The sequence below is a fragment of the Eretmochelys imbricata genome, chromosome 2, assembly GCF_965152235.1.
Source record: "Eretmochelys imbricata isolate rEreImb1 chromosome 2, rEreImb1.hap1, whole genome shotgun sequence".
Lineage (NCBI taxonomy): Eukaryota > Metazoa > Chordata > Testudines > Cheloniidae > Eretmochelys > Eretmochelys imbricata.
Window position 1 is genome coordinate 186,537,193 of NC_135573.1, and position 27,398 is coordinate 186,564,590.

General features: G+C 44.7%; 1 protein-coding gene across 1 annotated transcript; it reads right to left on the bottom strand.

Annotated features, from left to right (window-relative positions):
- Positions 1–209: 209 nt before the first annotated feature.
- On the bottom strand, positions 210–27,144 carry LOC144260591 (caspase-14-like). Its single transcript, XM_077809269.1, has 7 exons — positions 26,883–27,144; positions 24,208–24,305; positions 19,556–19,711; positions 13,928–14,156; positions 7,303–7,431; positions 3,224–3,333; positions 210–404 (listed from the first exon to the last, which is right to left on the bottom strand). Exons 1-7 carry the CDS (start codon positions 27,142–27,144, stop codon positions 297–299), a joined length of 1,092 nt encoding a protein of 363 aa, XP_077665395.1. The 3' UTR covers positions 210–296.
- Positions 27,145–27,398: the final 254 nt, after the last annotated feature.

A 27,398-nucleotide genomic window follows, 5' to 3' on the forward strand; every position in this document is an offset into this window, starting at 1 on the left:
CTTTATTTATAAATGAAGACAAATATAAGATCCTAAACTGGGTTTTTTCAAAGATCCTGTAAAAAAGTGCTTTCTAAAAATGGGACTATTAGTTGAAAAAAAAATGCCGTTGTTGAAAATAGCTGTTAAAATGCAGTAATAAAGCTAGTTAGTTAAAAGGAACATCCTAAAGAATTTTGCTATAATTTGGAAAAAGATGACTATTTAAACTTTATTATCTGTATTTATTTTATTTTTATTCACTGTCTGTATTTTGAGCAATTCAAAAGGCAGTGAGTCTTCCACTGATCAACCAGTTAAGGTGCAAGGTACACAGCTTTGGTCAGAGTTGATTCCACGACTATTGTCTCTTTCACAGGGCATCCATGGATACTAAAAGTTTCGTGCATCAGGTTGTTATTGATCTGAAAAATAAAACCTTAATCAAAAAAATAAATAAAAACATTATCCAAACTGGTGAGTGATGCTACTACACACAGAATCTGTTACAGGGCTGAGTGGGGGTGGGGGAAGGAATGTAGGCTGAGCCCTAAGGAAGACCATGCATCTTTGGGTCCTGGAGCATTTGTGTCTTGTCTAAATCTGCATCTACAAATGAACAAGAAGCAAAAGCTCTACTTGAGGCAAAGCATCTGTTCTGCACTCCCATCTGGGGGAGGGGGAACTGCATGGAAGGAGCAGCCAATGACAGTGTGGCTCCTTCCTGTCTAGCGAGTTGGCAAAACTCAACAACACCACAGCGAGGCCGCTCCACAGGTTTAAAGGTTCCTTTCCCTTTGGATTGGTGAGGGGTTAGAACAGGGGTGGGCAAACTACGGCCTGGGGGCCACATCCAGCCCCTCAGACGTTTTAATCCGGCCCTTGAGCTCCAGGCGGGGAGCAGGGTCTGGGGCTTGACCCGCTCTGTGCGGGCAGGGGCAGTGCCTGTGGACAGGGCAGCATGCAGAGCCACCTGGCTGAGCCTCCACGTAGGAGCCAGAGGGGGACATGCCACTGTTTCTGTGAGCCACTTGAGGTAAGCGCCGCCCAGAGCCTGCACCCCTTCCCCCCCTCCTGGGACCTGACCCCCTGCCCCAGCCCTGATCCTCCTTCCGCCCTCCGAACCCCTGTCTCAGCCCAGAGCACCCTTCCCCAGCCTCACCCCAGAGCCTGGACCCCCAGCCGGAGCCCTCACCCCCCCACACACATCCCAACCCCCAATTTTGTGAGCATTCATGGTCCGCCATACAATTTCCATCCCCAGATGTGGCCCTTGGGCCAAAAAGTTCGCCCATGCCTGGGTTAGAAGCTGTTTCTTCTGCCTGAGACTCATCTAATCCCTTCCTCTTTAAGGGAGTATTAAACAGAAACTCTGAGGTTAGGGTGACCAGATGTCCCGATAAAATCGGGACTGTCCCAATATTTAATGGTTTGTCCCGCCGGTCGGGACGCCATTTGTCCCAATATTTTGCTTCGGCGGCACTCCGGCTTTTTTTTTTTCCCCCCCACTTGGGGCGGCAAAAAACCTAGAGCCGACCCTGGTGCGGGGGGTAAGCCTGTGGCTGCCCCCCCCATGTGTCCCGATATTTTGTTCTTGTCATCTGGTCACCCTATTTGAGGTGAACTCTGCAGACTTCACTGAGTCCTTCTAGCTGTAGGTTTTTAACTACAGAAAGGTGACAAGTGGGCTTCTGCCCACTTGTCACCTAACTGAACATAAGCCTCCACAGTGAAAAGTACTGGGCTCTGACCTAATGTCAACTACTTCTCTAGCGAGTCTGTGTGAAAATCAACTCACCCCAGCCCTTGGCTGGGCATCCCCCACCCCCATGTATTCCACTCCCATCCTGCATCCTATGATTTTAATCAGCTTGTTTTCAGTCATGTACATTATTTTGTTGATTTTTATTTTGCTGACCTTTTCTTAGTATCTTATTGCTAGCCTTGCCAGAATTCAATTTTTATTTTTTTTTATCATTTCAATGGCTAATATCAAATGTTTATTTTTAAAAGATTTTATCAATTTAAATTTTCAGTGGTGTGAAATTATGGGGAGCGATCAGATAATTATTTAATGAAAACAGAGGTTGAAATTCAAAAAGTTACTTTATATACAGTTAAAAACACAAATTATCAACATCATATAGTAAATATCCTTAGATCAACAAATCAGACCTGTTTTTACTATTTGCTAGTCCATTTGTAACAAGCCAAATTCAAAAGTCTAAATCATTGGAATTCTGACTTCTCAAGGAGCATTTTTCTTACTTTGCCTACCTCTAAATTTTGATCATCATCAATGGAAATATTTTTTCATTGATTTGTGTGTGTACAGTGAAATTGATGTTATTTATTGTTAATGAAAATTGAAAGCCACTTGTGTCAACTCAGCAATAGTATCACATGTGCATGTAAAATATACGGTCTCTATTAACTTTACTACTTTAGATGTATTTAATGGACCAAATCTTCAGCTCTTGTAAATTGCTGTAGCTCTGAGGATCTGGCCCAACATACACAGTAATTAAGGGTGACCACTAAAGGAAATTTAAAATACTAAGGTTGTTCCTTTTTGTTGTTGTTACAGTTGCTTATTTATATAAAGAAAACCTGAGCGGGTATTATTTTTTAACATTTGGGTTTTTTTTTGCCTTGCTAATATCAGGAATGCTAAGTTTAGTCTTCCCTGATTTTGCTGGAAGTATCAGGCACATATTGGGAGCTTTCTTAAACTGAGCAGTTGTGGTGACTCTAACCATACCATCCTTTCTTCTAAGTATGTCTGAGGGGTTGATGGTAAATAAGCTGTTACTCAAAGAGCTTTAAAACAATCAGATTAAAAATTCCCTCTCCTCTCCAACTGCTTAGTTGTCAATCTCTTGTTTCTTGAAATATTACAATTCCACTATTTTACCAGCTGCATATGGGTGAAATTCATCCCTGTGCAGAATGACAGCACAAGGTCTATGTATCACTTAAATACCACTGGAGTGCTATTTTAAAGATGTGAGTACTGCACAGACCTTATGCTGGTCCTCAGAACAAGAGTGAATTTTGCCCTTCAGAATCTTTTAGTGTAAACAAAGTCCAAATTTCTGAAGTGAAAAAGGAGAAAAACTTTAAAACACCCCAAATACCTACCTACCCTATAGCCTATTTTCATACATGGCAAAGAAGCAATAAAGAGCAGATACCCAATTAGTTTTCCTTTGCAGGTCTTTATCCTGTTTTGTTGCATACTTACTTTAGTAAATAAATCCCCGATATGCCACTTCATGCCTTGCTCTGAAAAGACCTCATCCATTGCTTCAATCATTCTAGAGCCTTTTTCCCTGTTACGCAAAGAAACATAACCTACAGGTGGAAAAAAGCAGGAACAGCTCATCAGTTTAGATTTTTCCTAATAAAAGTTGATTGTCAAAATTCAACTTAAGAACTTTTAAAGACGTATTAACACCAGGTGATCATTAGCACTAACATGGGCACCTAGAGGAAAAGGGAGACATAATGGTTCTTTTCCCTTCCTTCCTGAGCAGCCATGTTAGGATCAGCTAGAATCGATTGTGGTTCTGAGTCTCCTGTGGAGTGCAGTCCCTGCATTGCCACTGCTCACCACCACGAGCAAGCGAGCAGAAAAGGGGCAGGGAGCTGGCAGAACCGTGGTGCTATCCCACCTCCTAATGCCTTGATTAACAGAGGTGGGTGGAGGTGAAGGAGGAAGTAGGCTGCACACACTTGTGGCAAGCCAGACAACACCACCAGTTTAATGGGGCTCTTCCTGACCGAACAAACTGTAACGCTTACTTTACAAACCGCCCAACAACTGAATGCTGCTCACAAATAGCAAGGTATTATAGCTCATAAAGCCAATACCATATCTCCCAACATTTCCAGTAGCTAAAACAGGACAGGTCTTGCCCTTGGGGATGGAGACCCAGGAAAGGGCATCTGGGGGGAGTGTGGAAGGGAGGGAGAAGAAAGTGGAAGAGCTAGCTCCCCCCATGCTCACCCCACAGCAGCAGCAGCTCCTGCACCTCCTGTCCTGCAGGGCTGGCTGGGCTTGACTCTGCTCCAGGCATCATGACTTGGCTCCCAGTGCACAGGGTCGCAGTGCTTCTCAGGTTTGGCCTGGCCCACAAATACAACCAGAATTGCAATGCCACTCAGTCAAATGTGGCCCACCCACCCCACTAGGGTGGCCAGGCCAAACCTGTGTGGCACTGCAACCCCTCTTGCCAGGGCCAGGTTGAAAAGCCCCGAGTGGGGAGACAAGCCCAGCCAGTTGTGCAGGACAGGAGCTGCTTCAACAGGGACAGGGGATTTTGTGGGTGAAAGCAGGACAGTCCCACAAAACCCAGGACTGTTGGGAGGTCTGCAATACAAATAAAAACTAATAAATTCTCACCCTCAGAAATTCTGTCATGCCACGGGCACAGTGAAAGCTGTCGAGCATCCCTTGATGCAGAGGCAGATTTATCATGAAACAAACAGTGTGGTGGAATTGGGCCCCCAATAATGCAGGATAAATCTCATCTCACAACCTGCCCCTGAGTCCCGGCTGGCAGCGCAGCAGGGCTCAGGCTGCCTGAGAGGCAGCTCTGTGTGCTGGCAGGGGCAGCGCACGGAGACTCGCTGCCCTCCTCCCCGCAAGGGGCACACAGAGACGTGCCAGCAGCAGGGCTAAGATGGCTCCCTGCCTGCACTGCCTCCCTCCCTCCGTGCTGCTCCCGGAAGCGGCCAGCATGTCCCTGCGGCCCCTGGGGGGTGTCTCCACATGTCGCCCCCGACCCCGTGTGCCAACTCCACAGCTTCCTTTGGCCGGGAACTGCAGCCAATGGGAGCTGTGGGAGTGGTGCACAGAGGCCCCCGGCCCCTCCTGCCTAGGAGCTGATGCCAGAGGGGTGTGCCAGTCGCATTGGGAACCATGCTATCCAAGGTAAGTGATGCCCCCCTGACTCCTCCCTCACCCCAACCCCCTGCCCCAGCCCAGAGCCCACACCCAAACTTCCTCCCAGAGCCTGCACCCCTCCCCCCACCCCACCCCATCCCATCCCCCTGTCCCAGCCCGGAGCCCGCACCCAAACTCCGTCCCTGAGCCTGACCCCCACACACCCTCCTGCACCCCAACCCCCTGCCCCAATCAACGTACCCCACTTTATTTTCATTTACTTCCTATTACTTATAATATAGGAGGAGAACGAAGAAAAAAAATGAAAAATGGGGGTGGGGGAGATAAGAGAGAATGTTCCTTTTCTTGGCTAGGTCCTGAGAGGGGGCCCCCGAAAATGAAACTGCACCCAGGACCCCACTAACTCTAAATCTGCAACTGCCTTGATGACTGTGGTTGATTTGCTCGGTTGTTAGGGATTATGTTTATTCGAGAGTGGATGTAGATGAGTGTGAAGGGATGTATGTAGTTGTGTGGCTTTTTTTCTGAATGCTTTGGTTTTTGTGGTTTCAAGTTAGTACAGAATTGCAAAGGTCAAACAACACCTGAGACTTATGTCAGTTTGACTGCATTAGTGTAAATGCTTCTTTGCGATGTAAGGGACTTTTGTACCTGCAACTGCAAGGAATGTTCTCTACCGAACTCCGCAGATAGGCCACCTCTAACCCTTCCCACAAAAGAAAGCCCTGTTCAAATCTCTATTGTTTTTATACATGTTGAACAATATAGTCTTTCTGTGGGGAAGGGCAGGGAGAGCTAATTTGGAAAAGAGAGGAGAAGAACAAGAAAGGCTCCAGAGAAAGGAAGCCCCAGTTCAAGGCCTGTTTTCCCTCACACACCTCCAGTTCCCACTATCATATTTCTTTAAAAAAATACGCAATTCATTAAAATCAATGCAATTATCATTACCGTAATCAGGACAAAGAAATGCAAACACACATTATTGATCCCTTCTTCCCCCCGCCACCCACTCACTAGGTTAGAATATACTAGTCACAGATGAAACTGAACAATGCCAGCTCAAAATCCAATGAAGAATTTGACGCATTGTTTTTCATTCCATCATGATATAGCACAAGTGCCTTAGTCTACCCATGTGACACCAAATTTTAGTGGATTTTTCCCCATCTTGTTATTCATGTAAAGTAAAATTCTCCATCAGAAGCTGTGTTTGACAATTCTTTTGTGTGGGGTTTCAGTAAACTGGAGGTGTGATAGGCTTCCGTTTTCTGAGTGGTGAAACACACTGCTATTAATAGCCATGTCAGTTTTGACTTCAGCAGCAGCTAATTTCTTTCAGAGATGCTGAGCAGCTGCATCTGCCAAAAAACAGTCACTTACCTGGTTTCCTAACTATGGGCAAGATTTTAAAAGATATTTAGATTCCTAAGAAGCAGATAGGAACCTAGTGGGATTTTTCAAAAGCGCCTAGGCACCTAACTCCCAGTATAGCTCTACCAGCACTACATACACACCCTCCCTCCTGAGTGGATACACACAGTCTAGTAAAGAAAATCTTTTTTTGCTTTAGTTTTTCCAAGTGACATACGCTAAACTGAAAAAGGCACTCACAGTAGAATAAGAGTGTCCACATGGGGTGTTACACCAGCAGTCCTATATTGGTTTAAATTCAGGCCCTAGATTAGTATAATTTTCCTATATAAAAGAGCCTTTAAATGTAGAGAAAATAAAATAAAAATTTTACATCTTTTGAAATCAGTGTCCATTTACTGACCCCCTTTCTGTCAGGACAACCTGAGACTGCCTCTCCCTACTGGGTCTCAAAAGTCTCTCTATCCGACTAGGGCCTGCTCATCAGGCCATTGTTCCAGGCCACCTCCCAGCTGTTAGAGTTCATTATCATATCAGGGTGAGGTTACATCAGCATTTCCACTTAGGCGCGGTTTCACCATTTGGGGAATTGAGAAGCCTGTTCCCCATACAACGACTACTGATGTGAATTCACATTCTCCTTCTGTATCCTGTTTGGATATTGGCCCCAATAGAGGAAAATTGTATTTTCCTCAGTATAAATCTCTTACCCTTTTCCCCATACTATGAAATACAAGTTATTGAAAGACCCCAAAGCCTATGTCAGAAATGCTTTTGTATTTAAAGAACAGGGCTTAGAGTTAAGAGATTCTAGCTCTGCCACAAACTTTCCTGTGTGACCTTGGGCAAGTCATTTAACCTCTCTGTAGAATGGGGATAACAACTACTATACTAAAGTGGAACTGGATCCCCCTTCCCCCCAAAAAAACCAGTCAGAAATTGCATTTATAAAGGGTCAAATTCTACTCTCACGCACACAAACCCCGACTGGAATCAACTACAATTCATGTAATTGGGGCCTAACTTGGCCTCATCTCTCTTACCCTTTTGAGTGGAATACACGACATAGTAATCACTAGCTGTTGGCAACCTCCTGATAGCTATCAAGTTATAAGTACAATCAGCTTCCTTGAATTCATGCTCTATTTCTTCAACTCCATGGTCTTCTTTTCCTGTTTTTATGACAAGGAAATATGTTTAAACACACTGTAAAATGACTGCCTGGTGTCAAATGATTTCCAAGTGACTTGCATGTATGGGCTGCTGTTTATACACTTGTTCCTCTTATACAAAAGCTACAAGGTATCAGAATATTTTCCCATCCTGGCACTCCCACCTATAGCTACTGAAGGAATGCAGGGACTGAGATATGGTGGTAATCTAGCTAGATGGATTATTAGATAGCAGAGTTGAGGAAACTTCTTGAGTAAAGTACATTTTGTTTAAATATATTATTTTATCAAAATCAGTAATTCTTACTTTTTAAACTCAAAATTAGAAAATGAATAACAGCATTTTTCTTCTTTTTATTTCAGTTTTCTGGTTTGTTTCCTCCCCCCCCCTTTCTTTTTTCCATTGCCCCTCCCTGCAAACTGGAAAAAAATGGAAAAGAAGAAGAAAAAGGGGTAAAAGAAAAAACAAAAAAATCAAAAATATTGAAAACAAACATTTTGAAACCAAAAATTGATGAAAATTTCACTAAAGATTTTGAAAACAAAAATTATGTATCTCAGTAACCTGAAGAATTAAAACAACAATTTAATTTCAAATATTGTAATGATAAATAAATAAAATAATTTTATCAACCAACTCTACTAGACAGTCTCAATGTCTGGGAGGAAGGTGTGGCCTGGCTGTGGGGGCAGTGGCTTATAGGGGACAATAATGTCTAAAGTTGTGCAAATAGCAACAGCTCAAGTCTGCAAACAACCACGGATCTTGGTTGATGTTTGACTTGCATTAAAACCTAAAGTCTGCTCTGAAGTGGGGTGGATTCAGGTTTTGGTTACATCTTTCTCAGAGCCCCACAAAATATCATGAAAGAGCCTGTTCTTGGAAGCTTTCTGTCTCCATTTTGGAGATCTATGAGGTTCAGATGATTAAAATAAGATTCATGTAGGTATCCAAACTTTTAGGTGCCTCTCTGAACCTACTAGGACTCCATGAGCCTGTCTGCCTGTTGGAACCCTGATTCCTCTTTGGCTCCCAGCTCTTTCTTTTAATAATTAGGGAACACAGTCTCCTGGTAAAAAATGGCAGTGTATTAATTCTCATTCTATGTCAATTTTGATAAAATTGTACTTGTGAAATATTGTATCTTAGCCCTGGTCTACACTAGGAGTTGAGGTCAAATTTAGCAGCGTTAAATCGATTTAACCCTGCACCCGTCCACACGATGAAGCCCTTTTTTTCGACTTAAAGGGCTCTTGAAATCGATTTCCTTACTCCACCCCCGACAAGGGGATTAGCGCTTAAATCGGCCTTGCCGGGTCGAATTTGGGGTACTGTGGACACAATTCGACAGTATTGGCCTCCGGGAGTGATCCCAGAGTGCTCTATTGTGACCGCTCTGGACAGCGCTCTCAACTCAGATGCACTGGCCAGGTAGACAGGAAAAGGCACGCAAACTTTTGAATTTCAATTTCCTGTTTGCATGGTCACCTACAGCTTGCCACGCTGGCCAGAGCTCATCAGCAGAGGTGACCATGCAGAGCTCATCAGCAGAGGTGACCATGATGGAGTCCCAGAATCGCAAAAGAGTTCCAGCATGGACTGAACGGAAGGTACGGGATCTGATCGCTGTAAGGGGAGAGGAATCCGTGCTATCAGAACTCCGTTCCAGTTTTCAAAATGCCAAAACCTTTGTCAAAATCTCCCAGGGCATGAAGGACAGAGGCCATAACAGGGACCCGAAGCAATGCCACGTGAAACTTAAGGAGCTGAGGCAAGCCTACCAGAAAACCAGAGAGGCAAATGGCTGCTCCGGGTCTGAGCCCCAAACATGCGCTTCTATAAAATGGCCGCTGCATGCCATTTTAGGGGGTTCAGCCACCACTACCCCAGCCATGTTGTTTGACTCCTTCAATGGAGATGGAGGCGACACAGAAGCAGGTTTTGGGGATGAGGAAGATGATGATGATGAAATTGTAGATAGCTCACAGCAAGCAAGCGGAGAAACCGGTTTTCCCGACAGCCAAGAACTGTTTCTCACCCCGGACCTGGAGCCAGTACCCCTCGAACCCACCCAAGGCGGCCTCCCGGACCCGCCAGGCGGAGAAGGGACCTCTGGTGAGTGTACCTTTTAAAATACTATATATGGTTTAAAAGCAAACATGTTTAATGATAAATTTGCCCTGGCATTTGCAGCTCTCCTGGATGTACTCCTAAAGCCTTTGCAAAAGGTTTCTGGGGAGGGCAGCCTTATTCCGTCCACCATGGTAGGACACTTTACCACACCAGGCCAGTAGCACGTACTCGAGAACCATTGTAGAACAAAGCATTGCAGTGTATGTTTGCTGGCGTTCAAACAACATCCATTCTTTATCTCTCTGTGTTATCTTCAGGAGAATGATAACATTCATGGTCACCTGGTTGAAGTAGGGTGCTTTTCTTAAGGGGACATTCAGAGGTGCCCGTTCCTGCTGGGCTGTTTGCCTGTGGCTGAACAGAAATGTTCCCCGCTGTTAGCCACGGGGAGGGGTGAGGGGCTAGCCACGTGGTGGGGAGAGGCAAAATGCGACCTTGGAACGAAAGCACATGTGCTGCGTATATAATGTTAACAGCAAAGTTTACCATGAAAGAGTGTAGCCATTGTTCTAGAAAATGTGTCTTTTTAAATATCACTGTTTCTTTTTTTTTCTCTCCACCAGCTGCATGTGTTTCAAGGATCACAGGATCTTCTCCTTCCCAGAGGCTAGTGAAGATTAGAAGGCGAAAAAAAAGCATTCGTGATGAAATGTTCTCTGAGCTCATGCTGTCCTCCCACACTGACAGAGCACAGACGAATGCGTGGAGGCAGACAATGTCAGAGTGCAGGAAAGCACAAAATGACTGGGAAGAGAGGTGACGAGCTGAAGAGAGTAAGTGGCGGGCTGAAGAGAGGTGGTGGCAGCGTGATGAGAGGAGGCAGGATTCAATGCTGAGGCTGCTGGAGGATCAAACCAATATGCTCCAGCGTATGGTTGAGCTGCAGGAAAGGCAGCAGGAGCACAGACCGCCGCTACAGCCCCTGTGTAACCAACTGCCCTCCTCCCCAAGTTCCATAGCCTCCTCACCCAGATGCCCAAGAACGCGGTGGGGGGGCCTCCGGCCACCTGGCCACTCCATCCCAGAGGATTGCCCAAGCAACAGAAGGCTGGCATACAATAAGTTTTAAAGTTGTAAACTTTTAAAGTGCTGTGTGGCCTTGTCCTTCCCTCCTCCACCACCTGTACTGGTGCTTCTCTCCTCCACTACCCCTCCTGGGCTACCTTGGTAGTCATCCCCCTATTTGTGTGATGAATGAATAAAGAATGCATGAATGTGAAGCAACAATGACTTTATTGCCTCTGCAAGCGGTGATCGAAGGGAGAAGGGGAGGGTGGTTAGCTTACAGGGAAGTAGAGTGAACCAAGGGACGGGGGGTTTCATCAAGGAGAAACAAACAGAACTTTCACACCGTAGCCTGGCCAGTCATGAAACTGGTTATCAAAGCTTCTCTGATGCGCACCATGCCCTCCTGTGCTCTTCTAACCGCCCTGGTGTCTGGCTGTGCGAAACCAGCAGCCCGGCGATTTGCCTCAACATCCCACCCTGCCATAAACGTCTTCCCCTTACTCTCACAGATATTGTGGAGCGCACAGGAAGCAGTAATAACAGTGGGAATATTGGTTTCGCTGAGGTCTAAGCGAGTCAGTAAACTGCGCCAGCACACTTTTAAACGTCCAAATGCACATTCTACCACCATTCTGCACTTGCTCAGCCTGTAGTTGAACAGCTCCTGACTACTGTCCAGGCTGCCTGTGTACAGCTTCATGAGCCATGGCATTAAGGGGTAGGCTGGATCCCCAAGGATAACTATAGGCATTTCAACATCCCCAACGGTTATTTTCTGGTCTGGGAAAAAAGTCCCTTCCTGCAGCTTTTGAAACAGACCAGAGTTCCTGAAGATGCAAGCGTCATGTACCTTTCCCGGCCATCCCACGTTGATGTTGGTGAAACATCCCTTGTGATCCACCAGTGCTTGCAGCACTATTGAAAAGTACCCCTTGTGGTTTATGTACTCGCCGGCTTGGTGTTCCGGTGTCAAGATAGGGATATGGGTTCCGTCTATGGCCCCACCACAGTTAGGGAATCCCATTGCAGCAAAGCCATCCGCTATGACCTGCACATTTCCCAGGGTCACTACCCTTGATACCAGCAGATCTTTGATTGCGTTGGCTACTTGCATCACAGCAGCCCCCACAGTAGATTTGCCCACTCCAAATTGATTCCCGACTGACCGGTAGCTGTCTAGCATTGCAAGCTTCCACAGGGCTATTGCCACTCGCTTCTCAACTGTGAGGGCTGCTCTCATCTTGGTATTCTTGCGCCTCAGGGTAGGGGAAAGCAAGTCACAAAGTTCCATGAAAGTGCCCTTACGTATGCGAAAGTTTCGCAGCCACTGGGAATTGTCCCAGACCTGCAACACTATGCGGTCCCACCAGTCTGTGCTTGTTTCCCGAGCCCAGAATCAGTGTTCCACCGCATGAACCTGCCCCATTAGCACCATGATGCCCACATTGCCAGGGCCCGTGCTTTGAGAGAAGTCTGTGTCCATGTCCTCATCACTCACATCACCGCGCTGAAATCGCCTACTCACGCAGTATCGCTTTGCCAGGTTATGGTGCTGCATATACTGCTGGATAATGCGGGTGGTGTTTAATGTGCTCCTAATTGCCAAAGTGATCTGAGCGGGCTCCATGCTTGCCGTGATATGGTGTCTGCACAGAAAAAAGGAGCGGAACGATTGTCTGTCATTGCCCTGACGGAGGGAGGGGCGACTGACGACATGGCTTACAGGGTTGGCTTACAGGGAATTAAAATCAACAAAGGGGGTGGCTTTGCGAGAAACTGAATGGCCCCCTCAAGGATAGAACTCAAAACCTCAAGGATAGAACTCAAAACTGGGTTTAGCAGGCTGTTGATTTCACAGAGGGAGGGAAGGAGGGAGGAGAAAATGAATACAAAACAAATCTGGTCTATTTCTTGTTTTGAGCCACTTCATCTATCTTTATACGTCTTGCTGGCAGCAGACTGTGCAGTATGACCGCTAGCTATCATCATCTCCTGGGTGCTCGGCAGAAGACGGTGCAGTAGGACGACTAGCCATCATCTTCTGCTAGCTGGAGGTTAAAAGACAGTGCACTGCCGGTAGGACTCAATCACCACGAGATGAAACAAGGGAAATGACCTGGCTGAGTCACTCCCATGTTTGCCCAGGTGCCCGGTCAAAAGAGCACCCAGGACTACGTCGATGTTGGCTACCAGGCATACTGCACTGTCTGCTGCCAAAAGGCAATAAACTGCTGCTGTGTAGCAATGCAGCACCACGTCTGCCAGCACCCAGGAGACATACGGTGATGGTTAGCTGAGCGGGCTCCATGCTTGCCGTGGTATGGCGTCTTCACAGGTAACTCAAGAGAAAAGACGCAAAACGATTGTCTGACCTTGCTTTCACGGAGGGAGGGAACGGGGGCCTGACGATATGTACCCAGAACCACCTGCAACAATGTTTTAGCCCCATCTGGCACTGGGATTTCTACCCAGAATTCAAATGGGCAGCGGAGACTGTGGGAACTGTGGGATAGCCACCCACAGTGCAACGCTCTGGAAGTTGATGATTGCCTCTGTACTGTGGACACACTCTGCTGACAACATGCACTTAGAGCATTTGTGTGGGGACACACACAATCAATTGCATAAAAACGCTTTCTACAAAACCGACTTTATAAATTCGACCTAATATCATAGTGTAGACATACCCTTATATATAGCAAATCCCCACAAGCATTTCATCAGTGAAACTGGTTTTATGGGACTATTCAATGGACTGAAAAAAGTCTGTCGCTTGGCAAAGCTGGCCTTTCCTAAGAAGATAGATATTTGTACTCCATACCCTTGTGGATAATTTGCAAACTGTTAAGCCAGAAGGTTGCCCAATAAGAGCAGGCACTAGTTGAAGTCAGGCCTTATACACCTTTTCTTGTAAGGAAGGGGTTTGTCTTCAGTTTCCCAGTCAGAGCCCTGAGGACTACCCCATTTTCCACTTCTAACTTTGAGGCCCCTGTCACCTCCACCATTCTGCTGTGTTAGGAGGATAGGTTAGATACATTTTGGCATTTTGTAATGGGGTGTCCTTAAAAGGCCAGGATGTCACTGTGCAGTAACGCAAGGCACTGCCACCCCTCTGGGTGGAACGCATGTTCTCTGTGTTATTTTCAATGCTGGCTGCTTCGAGACTGAGAGACCAGAACTGGGACTGAATCCAGCTGTCCAACACCAACACCAGAGTACAGAGAACTGCTGAGGTCACTGGACTAGATTTAATTATACATACTCTAGGCCCTTTATAGAGACTTGAAATGAAACCTTCATAGAAAGAAGCTGAAATTCTGAAATCCTGCAAACACTATTTAATGTCCTACTCACCTCCTCTGCATGCCTGAATGATAAAGATTTTAGGTTTTTCTTGGAGCTTTGGGCATTGTACATTGTTGAACAATGCAAATATATCATCAAGATCAACTGTGCCACCATCTTTCCCCTGAATGATGCCGTGACTCCTCCCATGACTCATAAGAGCAATGAGGCAGCAGCAAATTTCATCCTCAGATTGATTGATTTGATCCCGGAACTCTTCCAATGCTGGCAATATTTCCTGTCACAAACAGCTGTGTTAGATACGCTGATCAAAATAATTAATTCTCAAAAGAGGTTATTTATTAACAAATGAAATAACAATAAGGCTAAAGGACCAATTGAATTAGCCATAAAAAGTATTTTTAAAGCCACTACTACACCTTGCAGTGTCATTAACTGTACATAGTGGGTCCATGACTCGGGCTCCTAGATGCTACTATAATACAAATAAATAATAATAGCTAACAAAAAGCTGTATTATGGCAGCTCTTCCCCCACAGCCTTGTGATTTAGATTTCTTCCCTTCTTGATCTAGAGCCCAAGCCAGCAAGGCATGTGAACAAGTCTTATTGAAATCAGTGGTACCAATCACATGCATAAAGTCTGTCACTTTCTTCTTAAACATTGTAACAGTTACTGTATGAGTGGGTGTTTCTGAGCACATCAACAGATAGCTCCTAAGTGAGCGGTTCTTCCCAGCAGGGAAAGGCCCCTGATGCAGGAAGTAACTCTGAGAGGTAGTTCAGGAGTGAATGTGCTTCCTGCTGTAGGAAGAAAACAAAACTGTGTTTGGTCAGCAGCATCATTGGCAGGAGGGGAGCTGCCCCTGTGCCCTCATCCACTAATAAAAAGATGTTCTGTGTGCCTCTGCCTGGTTGTGCTAACCTACCAATAAGTAGACAGTGAGGTCCCAGGCAGTACCTTGCTGAATTGGGGCCTTAGAGCCTGCTTCAGATACCACTCACATAATTGTAAATGAGGAGTAACCCCACTAAGGTCATTAGAGTTATATTAATATAAAGCTACTGTAAGTTGCAAGAAGCCAGAGGTATCAAACATGCCCTGAAAAACACTGTTAACAGCTACCGTTCTCACTCTGTCCTTCTGTCTGCAGCAACCAAGGCTATGTTTACACTGCACTTTTGTCGGGAAAACTTTTGTCGGTCAGGGGTGTGAAAAAAACCACTCCTTTGCCCTGCGCCGGACAGCACTTTGTTGGTGGGAGATGCTCTCCTGCCGACAAAGCTACCACCCCTCATTGGGGGTGGTTTTATTTTGTCAGCAGGATAGCTCTCTCCTGCCGACAAAGAGTGGCTACACTGCATATCTTACAACAGCACTGCTGCAGTGGCACAGGTCTGCCGCTGTAAGATGCGCAGTGTAGACATAGCCTTAGACTGCTACCAATTGCCCTTATGCATATTCCAAACCTTTAGCTTCCTCTTGGAGCTAAAGATAATGAGAATCAATACATCCCCATCATCAGAGACTGCACTAGCTACAGGGAAACTAGGCAGCTGACTAGGGTGATAGATTTCTGGGCAGCAGCCTGGGACGGCAGATTTGGTCTGGCCATCCTTCCATCATGACAAACAGGAGACGGGCCAAATTTGAGTGGTGTTGTGACCCTGTGCACCAGGTCAAAACGCTACTCACTCAAATTTTGTCCGACCACCCCTCTGTCATGAAACCAGTGGCTCTGCCAAACCTGAGTAGCGCTGTGACCCCATGCTTTAGGGCAAACAGGCTAGTCTGTGGAGGATTGAAATAAAAATCCTTGAAATTAATCCAACATAAAAAGCTTCCGATAAGAAAAGGATTGAAGAAATTTGTTATATGCTCATGCCATCTACTGGATACCAATGGAAACAAAAGAGAAACAGCTGAAATCTGAGCCCTCAGTTAGACAATATCAGATAGAAAATCAGAGGATTGCCCTTCTCCAACAGACCCTGAAACAGGATACATAAACTGGGTCACCTTATGGGACCCCAGAGTTTAGCTTATCCCCTTCAAACAGCCTCTCCCTTCATCCAGGGTTACAGGAAGAAGAGCTTACAGATTAGCTGCAGAACCCTAATGTGCTATTGGACACTGACCAGCTTGGTGAACAGCTCTCACTTCCTCTTGGGTTACAGGACAAAGAAATGGTGAGATTTCACCTCAGCCTGTATTTCTCTTTCTGATCTTGAATATAAATAACTGAAAGTTACCTTGAGTCTACACTCTTTAGTGAGACCTCAAGTAACTATATGTTGCATATTAACTAATTATTGCTATAAGCATGCTCGTCTTTGTAAGCCCATGCAAACTGGCCTAAAAGATTTAAAACCATAATTTATACAATTGTTTTTAAAATTTAAATTTGTCCCTTCCATGTCACCCCATTCAAACAACAGGGATTCTTAAAAGTATCTTTAAGACAAGTGCATCTTTACTACTTGGAGAAATATGGGAAGAGCGGTAAATGTGTTGGAAGTACTAAAGAATTGACAACAGATGATCATAAGTAAGTGTAATTAGGAATGTTGGTGATTTGTACTGGTATATGAGATAACTGCAAAATCTCAACCTTAGTCTATGACAGTTGCTTGCAAGGCTTTATTTTTCTGTTCAGTACACACCTAGAACATTGGCTATGTCTACGCTTGATTGATGAACGGTTGATTGTACACATATGTGGTTCTGGGTGAATTATCAAAACCTTGATTGATTAAGAGCATCACATGTCTGGAACCAGTATTTCTCAAATCAAAAGTAAAAGCTGGCGTGAATAGAATCTTGCATTAAAATTAGTAAGTTATGCTCCCTGGACTCAATAAAAAGGAGTTATCCTAACTAGATTCCATTCCTATATTAGCTATAAAACTTATCAAATTGACAAATTTAGTTTGTTAGATTTCATCTTTAAAATCTAATTGGCACCTCAGCAAATTCATAAAAATAGATCCTCATTTATGCTTGCAAAGTGAGATCATAATCAGACCTGTAAGGATTTGTGACTCTAAACTGCTGTAGTTGAGCAATACACTTGGTATTATTCATCTAAAATTGTAGCGGTGCAGTCACCCCACTCTGGTTAAGAAGCAGTTAAAAGCAGCCGAGGGAGGCTGGTTGGGTAAACAGCTACAGGTGTGGACACACCCAATTCGGGTCCAGCTGACCCTGATAAAAGGGCATGCTGAGGGAATGAGAGAACACTCTTGCTCCAGAGAGGAACAGGCTGTCTGGGAGAGCAAGCAGGGTACCTGAGGCAGAGCGGAGGCGCTCTGGCCTGGTGAGTCCCCAGGTTTAGGCCTTGCTAAAGGCCAGGGGAGGTACTAGGGCTGCAGGGAGGCAGCTGGGACTGGAAAGGCAACAGGTCCAAACCCTCTTGCCAATGATGAGTGGCCACTTCAAACTGCAGTTTGCCCCTGAGGGAAGGGGCTAGATGAGGACTGACAGTGGGTCACTGAGGTGAGGTGGGATTAGGGAATTGGGGTTCCCTGGGGAGGGAAGACCCAGAGTGTGGGGGCACAGCTGCGGGGCAGCACCCCAAGGTAAGGGGCACCGGGGTCTGGGAGGAACATGGGGCCTGAAGTGCTATAAGTGGTGGAAATCAGGAGGAAGCAGGCACCAGTAGGAAGACACCGGCCAGCGGGAGGCGCTCTAAGACTGGAACAGAGCTAATTCCTGGATGACCAGCAGGAGGCACCATGGTAGTGAGTGCCCGCTGTGCTACAAAAATATATCAAGTAATTACAGGCTTGATAGAAGGCAGACAAAGATCTTGGCATGTGTATTTTTTTTCCTGGTAAATATGCTCAAGTCCCAGTTAATTACCCTTCAAAACTCTTCCTTTGCCATTGCTCCCATCATTTCTTCATTTGAAATAAATTGAGTCCTCAAAATGTGTACTTTGTTTAATTTAAAAATGCTCCAGAATGGGGATGTGGCGATGGAAAGTCCATGAGCCCTTTTGCCCCCAAATAAAGAGATTCTAAAAAGTTTGCTTTATAATTACAAGTTTACAGAACTTCATAACCATTTGACATTTGCCTGCCACTAATCTAATTTTACTCAACTCCTTAAAAGAAGAGTCATGAGAGTATTTAAAAGTCAGTTCTGCAGCTGTGCCCCCAGAATTCCCACTGAAATCCCTAAGGTCTTATCCTATTCCCCCTGAAATCAATGGCAAAATTTCAATTGACTTAAATGGGAGCAAGATTGGGTGGGCTCATTTGTAAATAGGGATACAGATTAGCTTTTGCAGCCTTGCATTTTAATACCAGGAACGAGCCTGAATTCTAAAATGCAAGCATTTCCTTCTGCATATGCAGATTTTGTGGTGCTGTGCCATTGGATCTGAGCAGAAAGGAAACCGAGCTGAGAAATTATAACTTTAGAATGTAAATGCAAATATGAAAGCTGTCAAGCACTTTACTTTATATACTACATTTTAGGTGTTCAATGCAGTCTATATTGGCACCTTTAAAATTCAAATACATTTACGTTTTCTTAAATTCATAGGTTTTCAGCATGATATGGTACAAAAACTTTGCAGGAAGTTGGTGCAACAATATTTTAGAAATTATTCTTGTTACCTCAAGCGCAGAGAAATAACATTGTTGGGCCAAATTCTGCTCTCCATTACACAGATACAACTGCCATTAAAATCAATAGTGTTGCACAAGGGTAAGCAAAGGTAGAATCTGACCCAAATATTGTACTTGATTTTATAATCTTGGGAAATACACGAAGGAATTTATGGAAGAAAAGGGGCCAGTTTCAGCAATGCTGTAATGACAGCATTATCAAGATCTCCTTGGCTAACAGGGACTCTATCCCTTTCTCCTTGGCTAACAGGGACTCCGTGGACTCTATCCCTGGCCTGATTCTAACTCTTCCTCATTGATCTTCACTCTGGCAATCACTCTGATCCCTGCTCACTGATTATCACCTCTTGGCCATCCTTGTCCGGTGGATACCAGCCTAGCTGTGATTGCTAGGCCACACTGCCTATGCCTCAGTCCCTTACCAAGATCATGAAGTCTAGAGATTAGCCCTTCCACAAAAGGGCAATCAAAGGTAGGGGGGAAGCCCCATAGTGTAATAATATACAGCAGATTGGCAATAAAGGGGTGAAAGGGGAAGGAAGAAAAAAACCACTCCCCTATATCCTTCTAAATAATTAACTTTTTCTTTTGTGTCTCAGCTAGTCTCAAATCAAGCCTGGAATCAATCATTCAGAGAGGTTACTCCAGCCAGCCTATAGCCACACAGCTGCAGATAAGGAAACTGAGTGTCCCAAGCATTTGGATTTGTGGGGTATTGGAGGAGGGGAGCTCATTTGGAGAATTTCTATTGCCACCCAAGGAGCTGAAGTTTTAAACATTTCTGTATTAGGCTGTCCCTTTCCCTGGGAAGATCAGCCTGCAAGGGATCCACATCCAAAGCTTCAGGGACTTCAGTTAACCCAAGCCCTATCTACAAAAGATAATCAATACCTCTGGTGGGCAAATATTTTCTAAACATTTTACAGTACTGACTTCTGCTTCAGTACAGCTTCAAATAGCACCAAGTGAGCCCTTATTGGGGGTGTGGAAGGCATTCCATTTGAAGCTATCTGCTTGGTATGGTATAATTTTTAAGACTTACCTGCCCATTAGGATCTATGCACTGTCCAGAAGGCGTTTCAAACTGATACTTGTCAAACCACTTATTCATTATTTCAATATCCTTTTCTGCACCGCGCCTGTGTGTTGTCACACACATCATAAAAGCCACACGGGTTTTGCTCATGTCATACATATCCTGTTAATTCAAAATGTTAAATTAAAATGTTTGACAAATGGGCTGTAGCTTAATTGAACAACAACATTCTAACACAGTATGTTTTTTCCACATGAAACAAACGACTGAGGGCCCAGTCCTGCAACTACTCTGCTAAGAGAACTCCCACTGACTGCGGGAGCACCTCTAGGATTGGGTTTCTATAGCCTTGTCTAGAACAGTGGTCTCCAAACTTTTTTGATTGCGCACCCCCAAGAGGAAAAAAAAATTTGCCGCAGGCATGCCGCCAGAGAAAAGAAGGGGAAGAGCTGCCGCAGGTGTGCCGCCGACGGAAAAAAAAAGGGAAGAGCTGCTACGTGGAAGAGCCGCCGCGGGTGTGCCGCCGGCGCTGCTCCTGCCGCGCACCCCCAGGGATTGTCTTGCACGCACCCCACTTTGGAGACTACTGGTCTAGAACATAAAACTGATGTGTTGCTAATAGGGCTGTCAAGCGATTAAAAAAATTAATCGCGATTAACTGCATTGTTAAACAATAATAGAATACCATTTATTTAAATATTTTTGGATAGTTTTCTACATTTTCAAATATACTGATTTCAGTTACAACACAGAATTCAAAGTGTACAGTGCTCCCTTAATATTTTTTGTTTACGAATATTTGCACTGTAAAAAAGACGAAATAGTATTTTTCAATTCACCTCACACAAGTACTGTAGTGCAATCTCTTTGTTATGAAAGTTGAGCTTACAAATGTAGAATTATGTACAAAAAAAACCTTGCATTCAAAAATAAACAATGTAAAATTTTAGAGCCTACAAGTCCACTCAGTCCTAATTCTTGTTCAGCTAATCACTCAGACAAACAAGTCTGTTTACATTTGCAGGAGATCATGCTGCCCGCTTCTTGTTTACAATGTCACCTGAAAGTGAGAACAGGTGTTCTCATGGCACTGTTGTAGCTGGCATTACAAAGTATTTAGGTGCCAGATGCGCTAAAGATTTACATGTCCCTTCATGCTTCAACCACCATTCCAGGGGACATGCGTCCATGCTGATGATGGGTGTCAGGGTTCCTTCCCCACTCTAACACTGTAGGGTACAGATGTGGGGACCCGCATGAAAGACCCCTAAGCTTATTTCTACCTGCTTAGGTTAAACTTCCCCCAGGCACAAAGTCTTTGCCCTTGGATTAGGTAAACGCTGCCACCACCAAGTGATTTAACAAACATTCAGGGAAAGGACCACTTAGAGTTCCTATTTCCCCAAAATATCCCCCCAAACCTTTACACCCCCTTTCCTGGGGAGGCTTGAGAATAAACTAGATGAGCACAAATCAGCCTTGGATTTTTAAGACCCAAAAAAACCAATCAGATTCTTAAAAAACAGAACTTTATTAGAAGAACAGAAAAAGATAAGAGAACAACTCTAAGATCAGAATGGAATATAATCTTACAGGCAGTCAGATTCAAAACAGAGACTCCCTCTAGGCAAAACCTTAAGTTACAAAAAGACACAAAAGCAGGAATACGCATTTCCTCCAGCACAGCGAATTTCACAAGCCAAAACAAAGAAAACCTAACGCATTTTCTAGCTAGATTACTTACTAACTTTACAGGAGTTGGAGGGCTTGCATCCTTGATTGGTTCCCGGCAAAGGCATCACATAAACAGACAAAAGCCTTTTTCCCCCACTTCAAATTTGAAAGTATCTTGTCCCCTCGTTGGGGACATTTTGGGTCAGGTGCCAGCCAGGTTACCCGAGCCTCTTAACCCTTTACAGGTAAAAGGACTTTGCCTCTGTCCAGGAAGGATTTTATAGCACTGTATACAGAAAGGTGGTTACCCTTCCCTTTATATTTATGACTACGGGGTTCTGCTCGATAACAATCCAAAGCAGTGCGGACCAATGAATGTTCATTTTCATCATCTGAGTCAGATGCCAACAGCAGAAGGTTGATTTTCTTTTTTGGTGGTTTTGGTTCTGTAGTTTCCACATCAAAGTGTTGCTCTTTTAAGACTTCCGAAAGCCAGCTCCACACTTTGTCCCTCTCAGATTTTGGAAGGCATTTCAGATTCTTAAACCTTGGGTTGAGTGCTGTAGCTATCTTTAGAAATAACACATTGGTACCTTCTTTGCGTTTTGTGAAATCTGCAGTGAAAGTGTTCTTAAAATTAACAACATGTGCTGGGCCAGCATCTGAGACTGCTATAACAGGAAATATATGGCAGAATGCGGGTAAAACAGAGCAGGGGACATATAATTCTCCCCCAAGGCGTTCCGTCAAAAATTTAATAGACACTTTATTTTTATTAATGAGCATCATCAGCATGGAAGCATGTCCTCTGGAATGGTGACCAAAGCACGAAGGGGCATACGAATGTTTAGCGTATCTGGTACGTAAATACCTTGCAATGCCGGCTACCAAAGTGCCATGCAAATGCCTATTTTCACTTTCTGGTGACATTGTAAATAAGAAGAGAGCATCATTTTCTCCCTTTAAATGTAAACAAACTTGTTTGTTTTAGCACTTGGCTGAACAAGAAGTAGGACTGAGTGGACTTGCAGGCTCTAAAGTTTTACATTGTTTTGTTTGAGTGCAGTCATATAACAAAAAAAAAAATCTACATTTGTAAGTTGCACGTTCACAACAAAGAGATTGCACTACAGTACTTGTATGAGGTGAATTGAAAAAACATTTATTTTATCATTTTTACAGTGCAAATAGTTGTAAAAAAATATTCACTTTGATTTCAATTACAACACAGAATACACGATATATGTAAATGTAAAAAATCATCCAAAGTATTTAATAAATTTCAATTGGTATTCTATTAACAGTGCAGTTAAAACTGCAATTAATCGTGATTTTTTAAAATCACAACTGAGGAGAATTTGGCCCAAATTTTTCAGTTAGAAAATATCTAAAATGATCAATAGTAGGTTAAAAAAATCTGTATTTAAGGATTTGGGTTCAAATTATTTCTGTATTTCAAGCAATAAACAAAATAAGCTAGTTAACATTATCCTTGAACATTCAACACTTCGGGAATAGTTGCAATATAAAAATTAGTCACAGGAGAATGCTGACATTATAGGCCTGATTCAGGAGACGAAAAAAAGATGGATGTTTTTCATTCCTCAGTTTCACAAGTTTCAGAGTGATAGCCGTGTTAGTCTGTATCAGCAAAAAGAACGAGGAGTACTTGTGGCACCTTAGAGACTAACAAATTTATTTGAGCATAAGGCCACAAGTACTCCTCGTTCTTTCAGTTTAACAAATAATTCTTAGACTTTAGGTTGATACATGAAGAAGAGATAAATATCAGATGGTTCTAGTCATGGAAAAACTCTGCTCTCAGCTATACCTGTGCAACCCCATTGAAGCCAGGCACAATCTGACACAATTTGACATAATGTCTCAAGTGAAGTGGAGTGAAATGCATACCTCACAGAAGACAATGGCAAAATTTGCCACTGACTTCAACAGGGCCAGGATTTCAACCCAACTGCATATATTATAGAATAATTCCATATCTACAAATGCTAGTTTTCTACAATATATAGAAATGTGGTTATCAGTAAAATTACTAGTAATTTTCTGAAGTTACTCTGTGCTGTTGCAACACCTGAGCTCTAAGGCCCAGTTCCACAAAGATCTATTTAGGCTTCTAACTTCCATTGAAGTCAATGGAGGTTAGAAGCCTAAATACCTTTATGGAGCAGAGCCTGTGAGCTCCAGGATTGTATCATCTCTCATTATTTTTATTTTGGAATTTAATAAATTTGACAGGCATATTTCCAGCATTCATATCTTAGGCGTAAGTATAGCTTCCTTTAATTTTGCATGTGACACTGATTTGCTTCCAAGCTTTTCCTGTTTTTCAAAATTCTCTCACGATATTATCCTGCTCCAGGAGCAGTTCTCCATGCCAACTCTCTCCATGACAATGCCTGATCCTGTGTTGAGGGAGAGGAGAGTGGCCAGTGGATCCATAATCATGCAGATTCACTAGCCATAATCCCTCTTGTAGACAGAGCATATGGGGAAGCAATCACTACTATCGTCCAGGGGCTATAGTTACAGCCATGAAACAGCTAACGGCCTAATTCTGCAAACATATTTTCACATATGGATTACTGCCATGAATAATCCTATTAATTTTGATGGGGTTACATGGTAGCAAACCCTACAACTGGTCGTGTTTATAGGATGGGCCATGACCTGCATACCAAGGGAGATCCCCTTTTGGAAATTCCACTTAACCTGGCTATACTCAGGCTCCAGCCCACTGTATAGCAGGGTTAAGCAAACTATTTAATGTCATCTTTATCAACCTGAGAAAACTGCATAATGATTCAGGAAAATTCAATTATTTACAAATATCAGGCCGATTCTGCTCTCTGTCACACAAGGGCAGCTCCCACTGAAGTCCAGGGAAGTTGCACCCATAAAGCTGGGAGAACTTCGCCCAGGGGCTTCACGGGCATTGAACTCTTCTGAAAAATAAATACAATTACCAATGCTTCATAGTCACTTTGCTCAGTCCATCTTCCTTTAAAACTTGTATCACTTGTCTGATTCGTGGTTTGTTGTTCACCAGTTCTCAGTACAGCAGCTGTGTGGATATTTAAAAACAAGTAATTTACAAGTGCAGCTCAAATGATGGGTAAAGCTGTTTTTGTATGACTTTTTTAATATCTTCCTTTCCTCATTTTTTGTAAGTCTCAGTTGACACACTGGACAGTGCAAACTGCTATAGAGACAAACCAGATTCAGAATCCACCCCTCCCCCGATGCTAAACGCACACATCACTGCAGGCCTAGGAATATGCTTCTCCTGCTCTGCAGTTTGACCAAGTGAGATAAGCCTGTGTCTGAACTAGGCTTTTTCTGTCAAGTTTCTCACTGTTGCGCCAACTCCACCATTCGTGACAACAGTGACTAGGACTTAAGGCAGTTGCCAGTATATTAAGCACAGTGTTATCTAAGCCTACTCAGATAAAGTTTATTTGACACCATGGTTAAAATACTGCCAGTTGCCTTATCTACACTAGTTCTTCTACTGTTGCTACTACCATGTAAACTGAAACAGTGGCAGCACCAAAACAAAATCACTGGCCAAAAAGGCCTAGGGGAGAGAAGCCCAAAACAGAGCCTCACCCTGGCCCATACATTGGGAACTTGCTGTGCTGAACTTTACCTCAACTGGAAACGAACTTCCAAATCTTTATCTGGTGGTTTATTATTCTGCATTTAAGTGTCTTATGTTCAGGGAGTGATTTGGAAAGGAAGACTGTTCCCTTCCCTTAAAATAAGTTGTTAAAACTAGGAAGAGGACTGCAGAGGAGTGTTCCTCTTTTTAAATGTTTAACGTTCAAACCCTGTCTGTATTGTACTGCGCTGTCTGTAAATTGAGTTTCAATCATCTTTTAATTCCATCTCACCTTTTTTAGCATCACCTACATTCTACTATTTTATACAATGAACTACAGGAGTGAACAGTCTGTTATCTCAAAACTTGGAAAAACTCATTTTAAACAAAATAGTAGTACTACTTAATTGGTATCAAACTGTTGTTCTGACCACAATCTCTTCAGAACCCTTAATATATTAACAGATTTATTGTTCTACACTTAAAACTTTGTCTGCCTGAATTATGTAACATTCTCATTGAAGGAAACAGTGATTTTGTTTAGGTCAGACCTATATAAAAATTGAGGATAGCAGGTTTATGTCCTGTTTACATTATTTTGTATTGGCTATCAGCTCTTAACCTGCCAAGTTATAGTATATTAACCTTGATTATATAAACAAAACTGGAAAAACCTTTTGATTCCAGCTCCTGGGTTGGTGTCTACTATTTTTTGTCATTGCTGTCTTATGCAGTGGTGTTGTAGCTTGTTGGTCCCAGGATATTAGAGAGACAAGATAGGGGAGATAATATCCTGAAGAAGAGCTCTGTGTAAGCTTGATTTTCTCACCAACAGAAATTGGTCCAATAAAAAATATTACCTCACCCACCCTGTCTCTCTAAATTACTGTCTTAGTCACATGAAGTACATCTTTACAGTCTATTTCTGTGACCCTCTTTTTGTTTAAGTTTTCAGTTTAGTTTCTCAAATACAAAAGGAAAGCTATAATACTAGGATTGGCAATGTAAATGTCCAGCCTGGGCACAGTCTCTTATATTTCTTATTAACAAATGTCTGTTCATGAGCCTGGCTTAGTTTTGCAGGTGTGATGTGAAATCCTCCTCCCATTGAAGTCAGTGGGAGTTTTGCCATCATTTTCACTGGTAGCAGGTTCCACCTGTGGATTGCACAATTCAGGAGGTTAGATGTCCTACTTTTCAGTGAGCATAGTTGATAGTGCCTGCAGGTATGGCACTGGCTTTGAAACTGTGATCCAGGGATAATGCACAGGGGCTGTGCCTACAGGAAACAAATGAGAGTTCAGGAGGGCTAGTTTGACAGTGCAATATAATTCTGTAGTGGCTCTGAGAATAGGACCACGTACTATGGGAGCTTTATCTCCAGCACTGTCAGTACCTACGCACACACCCCCGGATTTCCTATTTTAACAAATCTCGTGCGTTTTTACTCACCTCTCTCATGCTTTCAAACGCAGGGCCGTGCTTTCCTCTGCCTAGTCTAATTCTTCAGCAAAACCAGAGCGCGGCCAACTCCACCAGACAGGGCCGGGGGAGCTGGAGGGCTCCCCTGGCTCTTTAAACACAGACCCCTGTTTTGTGGCTGGGCAGTGGGGGCTGAAAGCTGTTATTCGGTTTTTAATATTAACCCCATAGACACACACACACGTGGACTGAAAGGGGCGGGGGATGGGGTCACTGCTCACGGAGCTGATCGGCAAGGGGCCGGAACGCTGCAGGCGGGCAGGGGAGGAAATCGGCAGGCTCCAGCCGGCAATAAATCCCGTCCACAGGGGCGGGGGCGAGGCACCCATCAGCCCCCCGCACTAGCCCGGGGGTGGGGGCTGTCTGGGCAGGCGGTCGGAGTCCCCGCTCCGTTCTAGCTGCGAGAGGCCCCTCGCCGCGGCGCGGACCGGAGCTCGCGGCCGGCGAGGGGACTGTAGCGGGTGCCCGCTAGCCCGGTTCAGCGCCTCGCCCCCCGGCGGCGCTGCTCAGGTTACAGCCCGACCCCCTTCCCGCCCCGCCCCCGCCAGCTGCCTTTACCTGGCGCTGCCGCGGCTCCCGCCTTTTCCTGCCCGGCCAACGCCTCGCTCCCGTCGCGGCGGCCCAGGTCGCGGAGCGCCTCTCGCAGCACCTCGGCGGCCCGGCCCGCGTAGCGCCGCGCCAGCTGCGCCGGGCTCCCACCTGCGCCTTGGAGCTCGGCCGGGGCGCCGCCCGCCGGCTCCGGGCTCCGCAGGTAGAGGGCGCAGCGCGCCAGCTCCTCCTCGCTCAGCTGCGCCAAGGCGGCGTGGACCAGGCGCTCCATCCCCGGCTGGGTCCGGGATCCGCGCCTCTCTGGCAAGCAGCGGCCGCACGGCGGAGCCTGAAAAGCCGGGATTTGTGGGCACGGGGAAGCCAGCGGCAGCCGCGCCCCAGCCGCACCCCAGCGAAACCCTGACTCCAGCTCTTTCCAGGCACGCCGTGCGCGCGTCTCCCTTCCGGCCTGGCGGCTTCCTCACTGGTTTCCAGTGGCCCCTTTTCGGTGCGAGGCTGAGCCTGCCTTCCCTGTGGGCTTAGAAG

What these genes read in the sequence shown, in the direction of transcription:
- LOC144260591 (XM_077809269.1), bottom strand. Translation starts at nt 27,144, where the DNA reads ATGGAGCGCCTGGTCCACGCCGCCTTGGCGCAGCTGAGCGAGGAGGAG. An exon ending in CATTCAGGCATGCAGAGGAG is followed by an intron (nt 7,432 to 13,927) that starts GTGAGTAGGACA and finishes TCATAAAAACAG; the next exon opens with GAAAAGAAGACCATGGAGTT. An exon ending in CGTGTATTCCACTCAAAAGG is followed by an intron (nt 3,334 to 7,302) that starts GTAAGAGAGATG and finishes TTCCACCTGTAG; the next exon opens with GTTATGTTTCTTTGCGTAAC.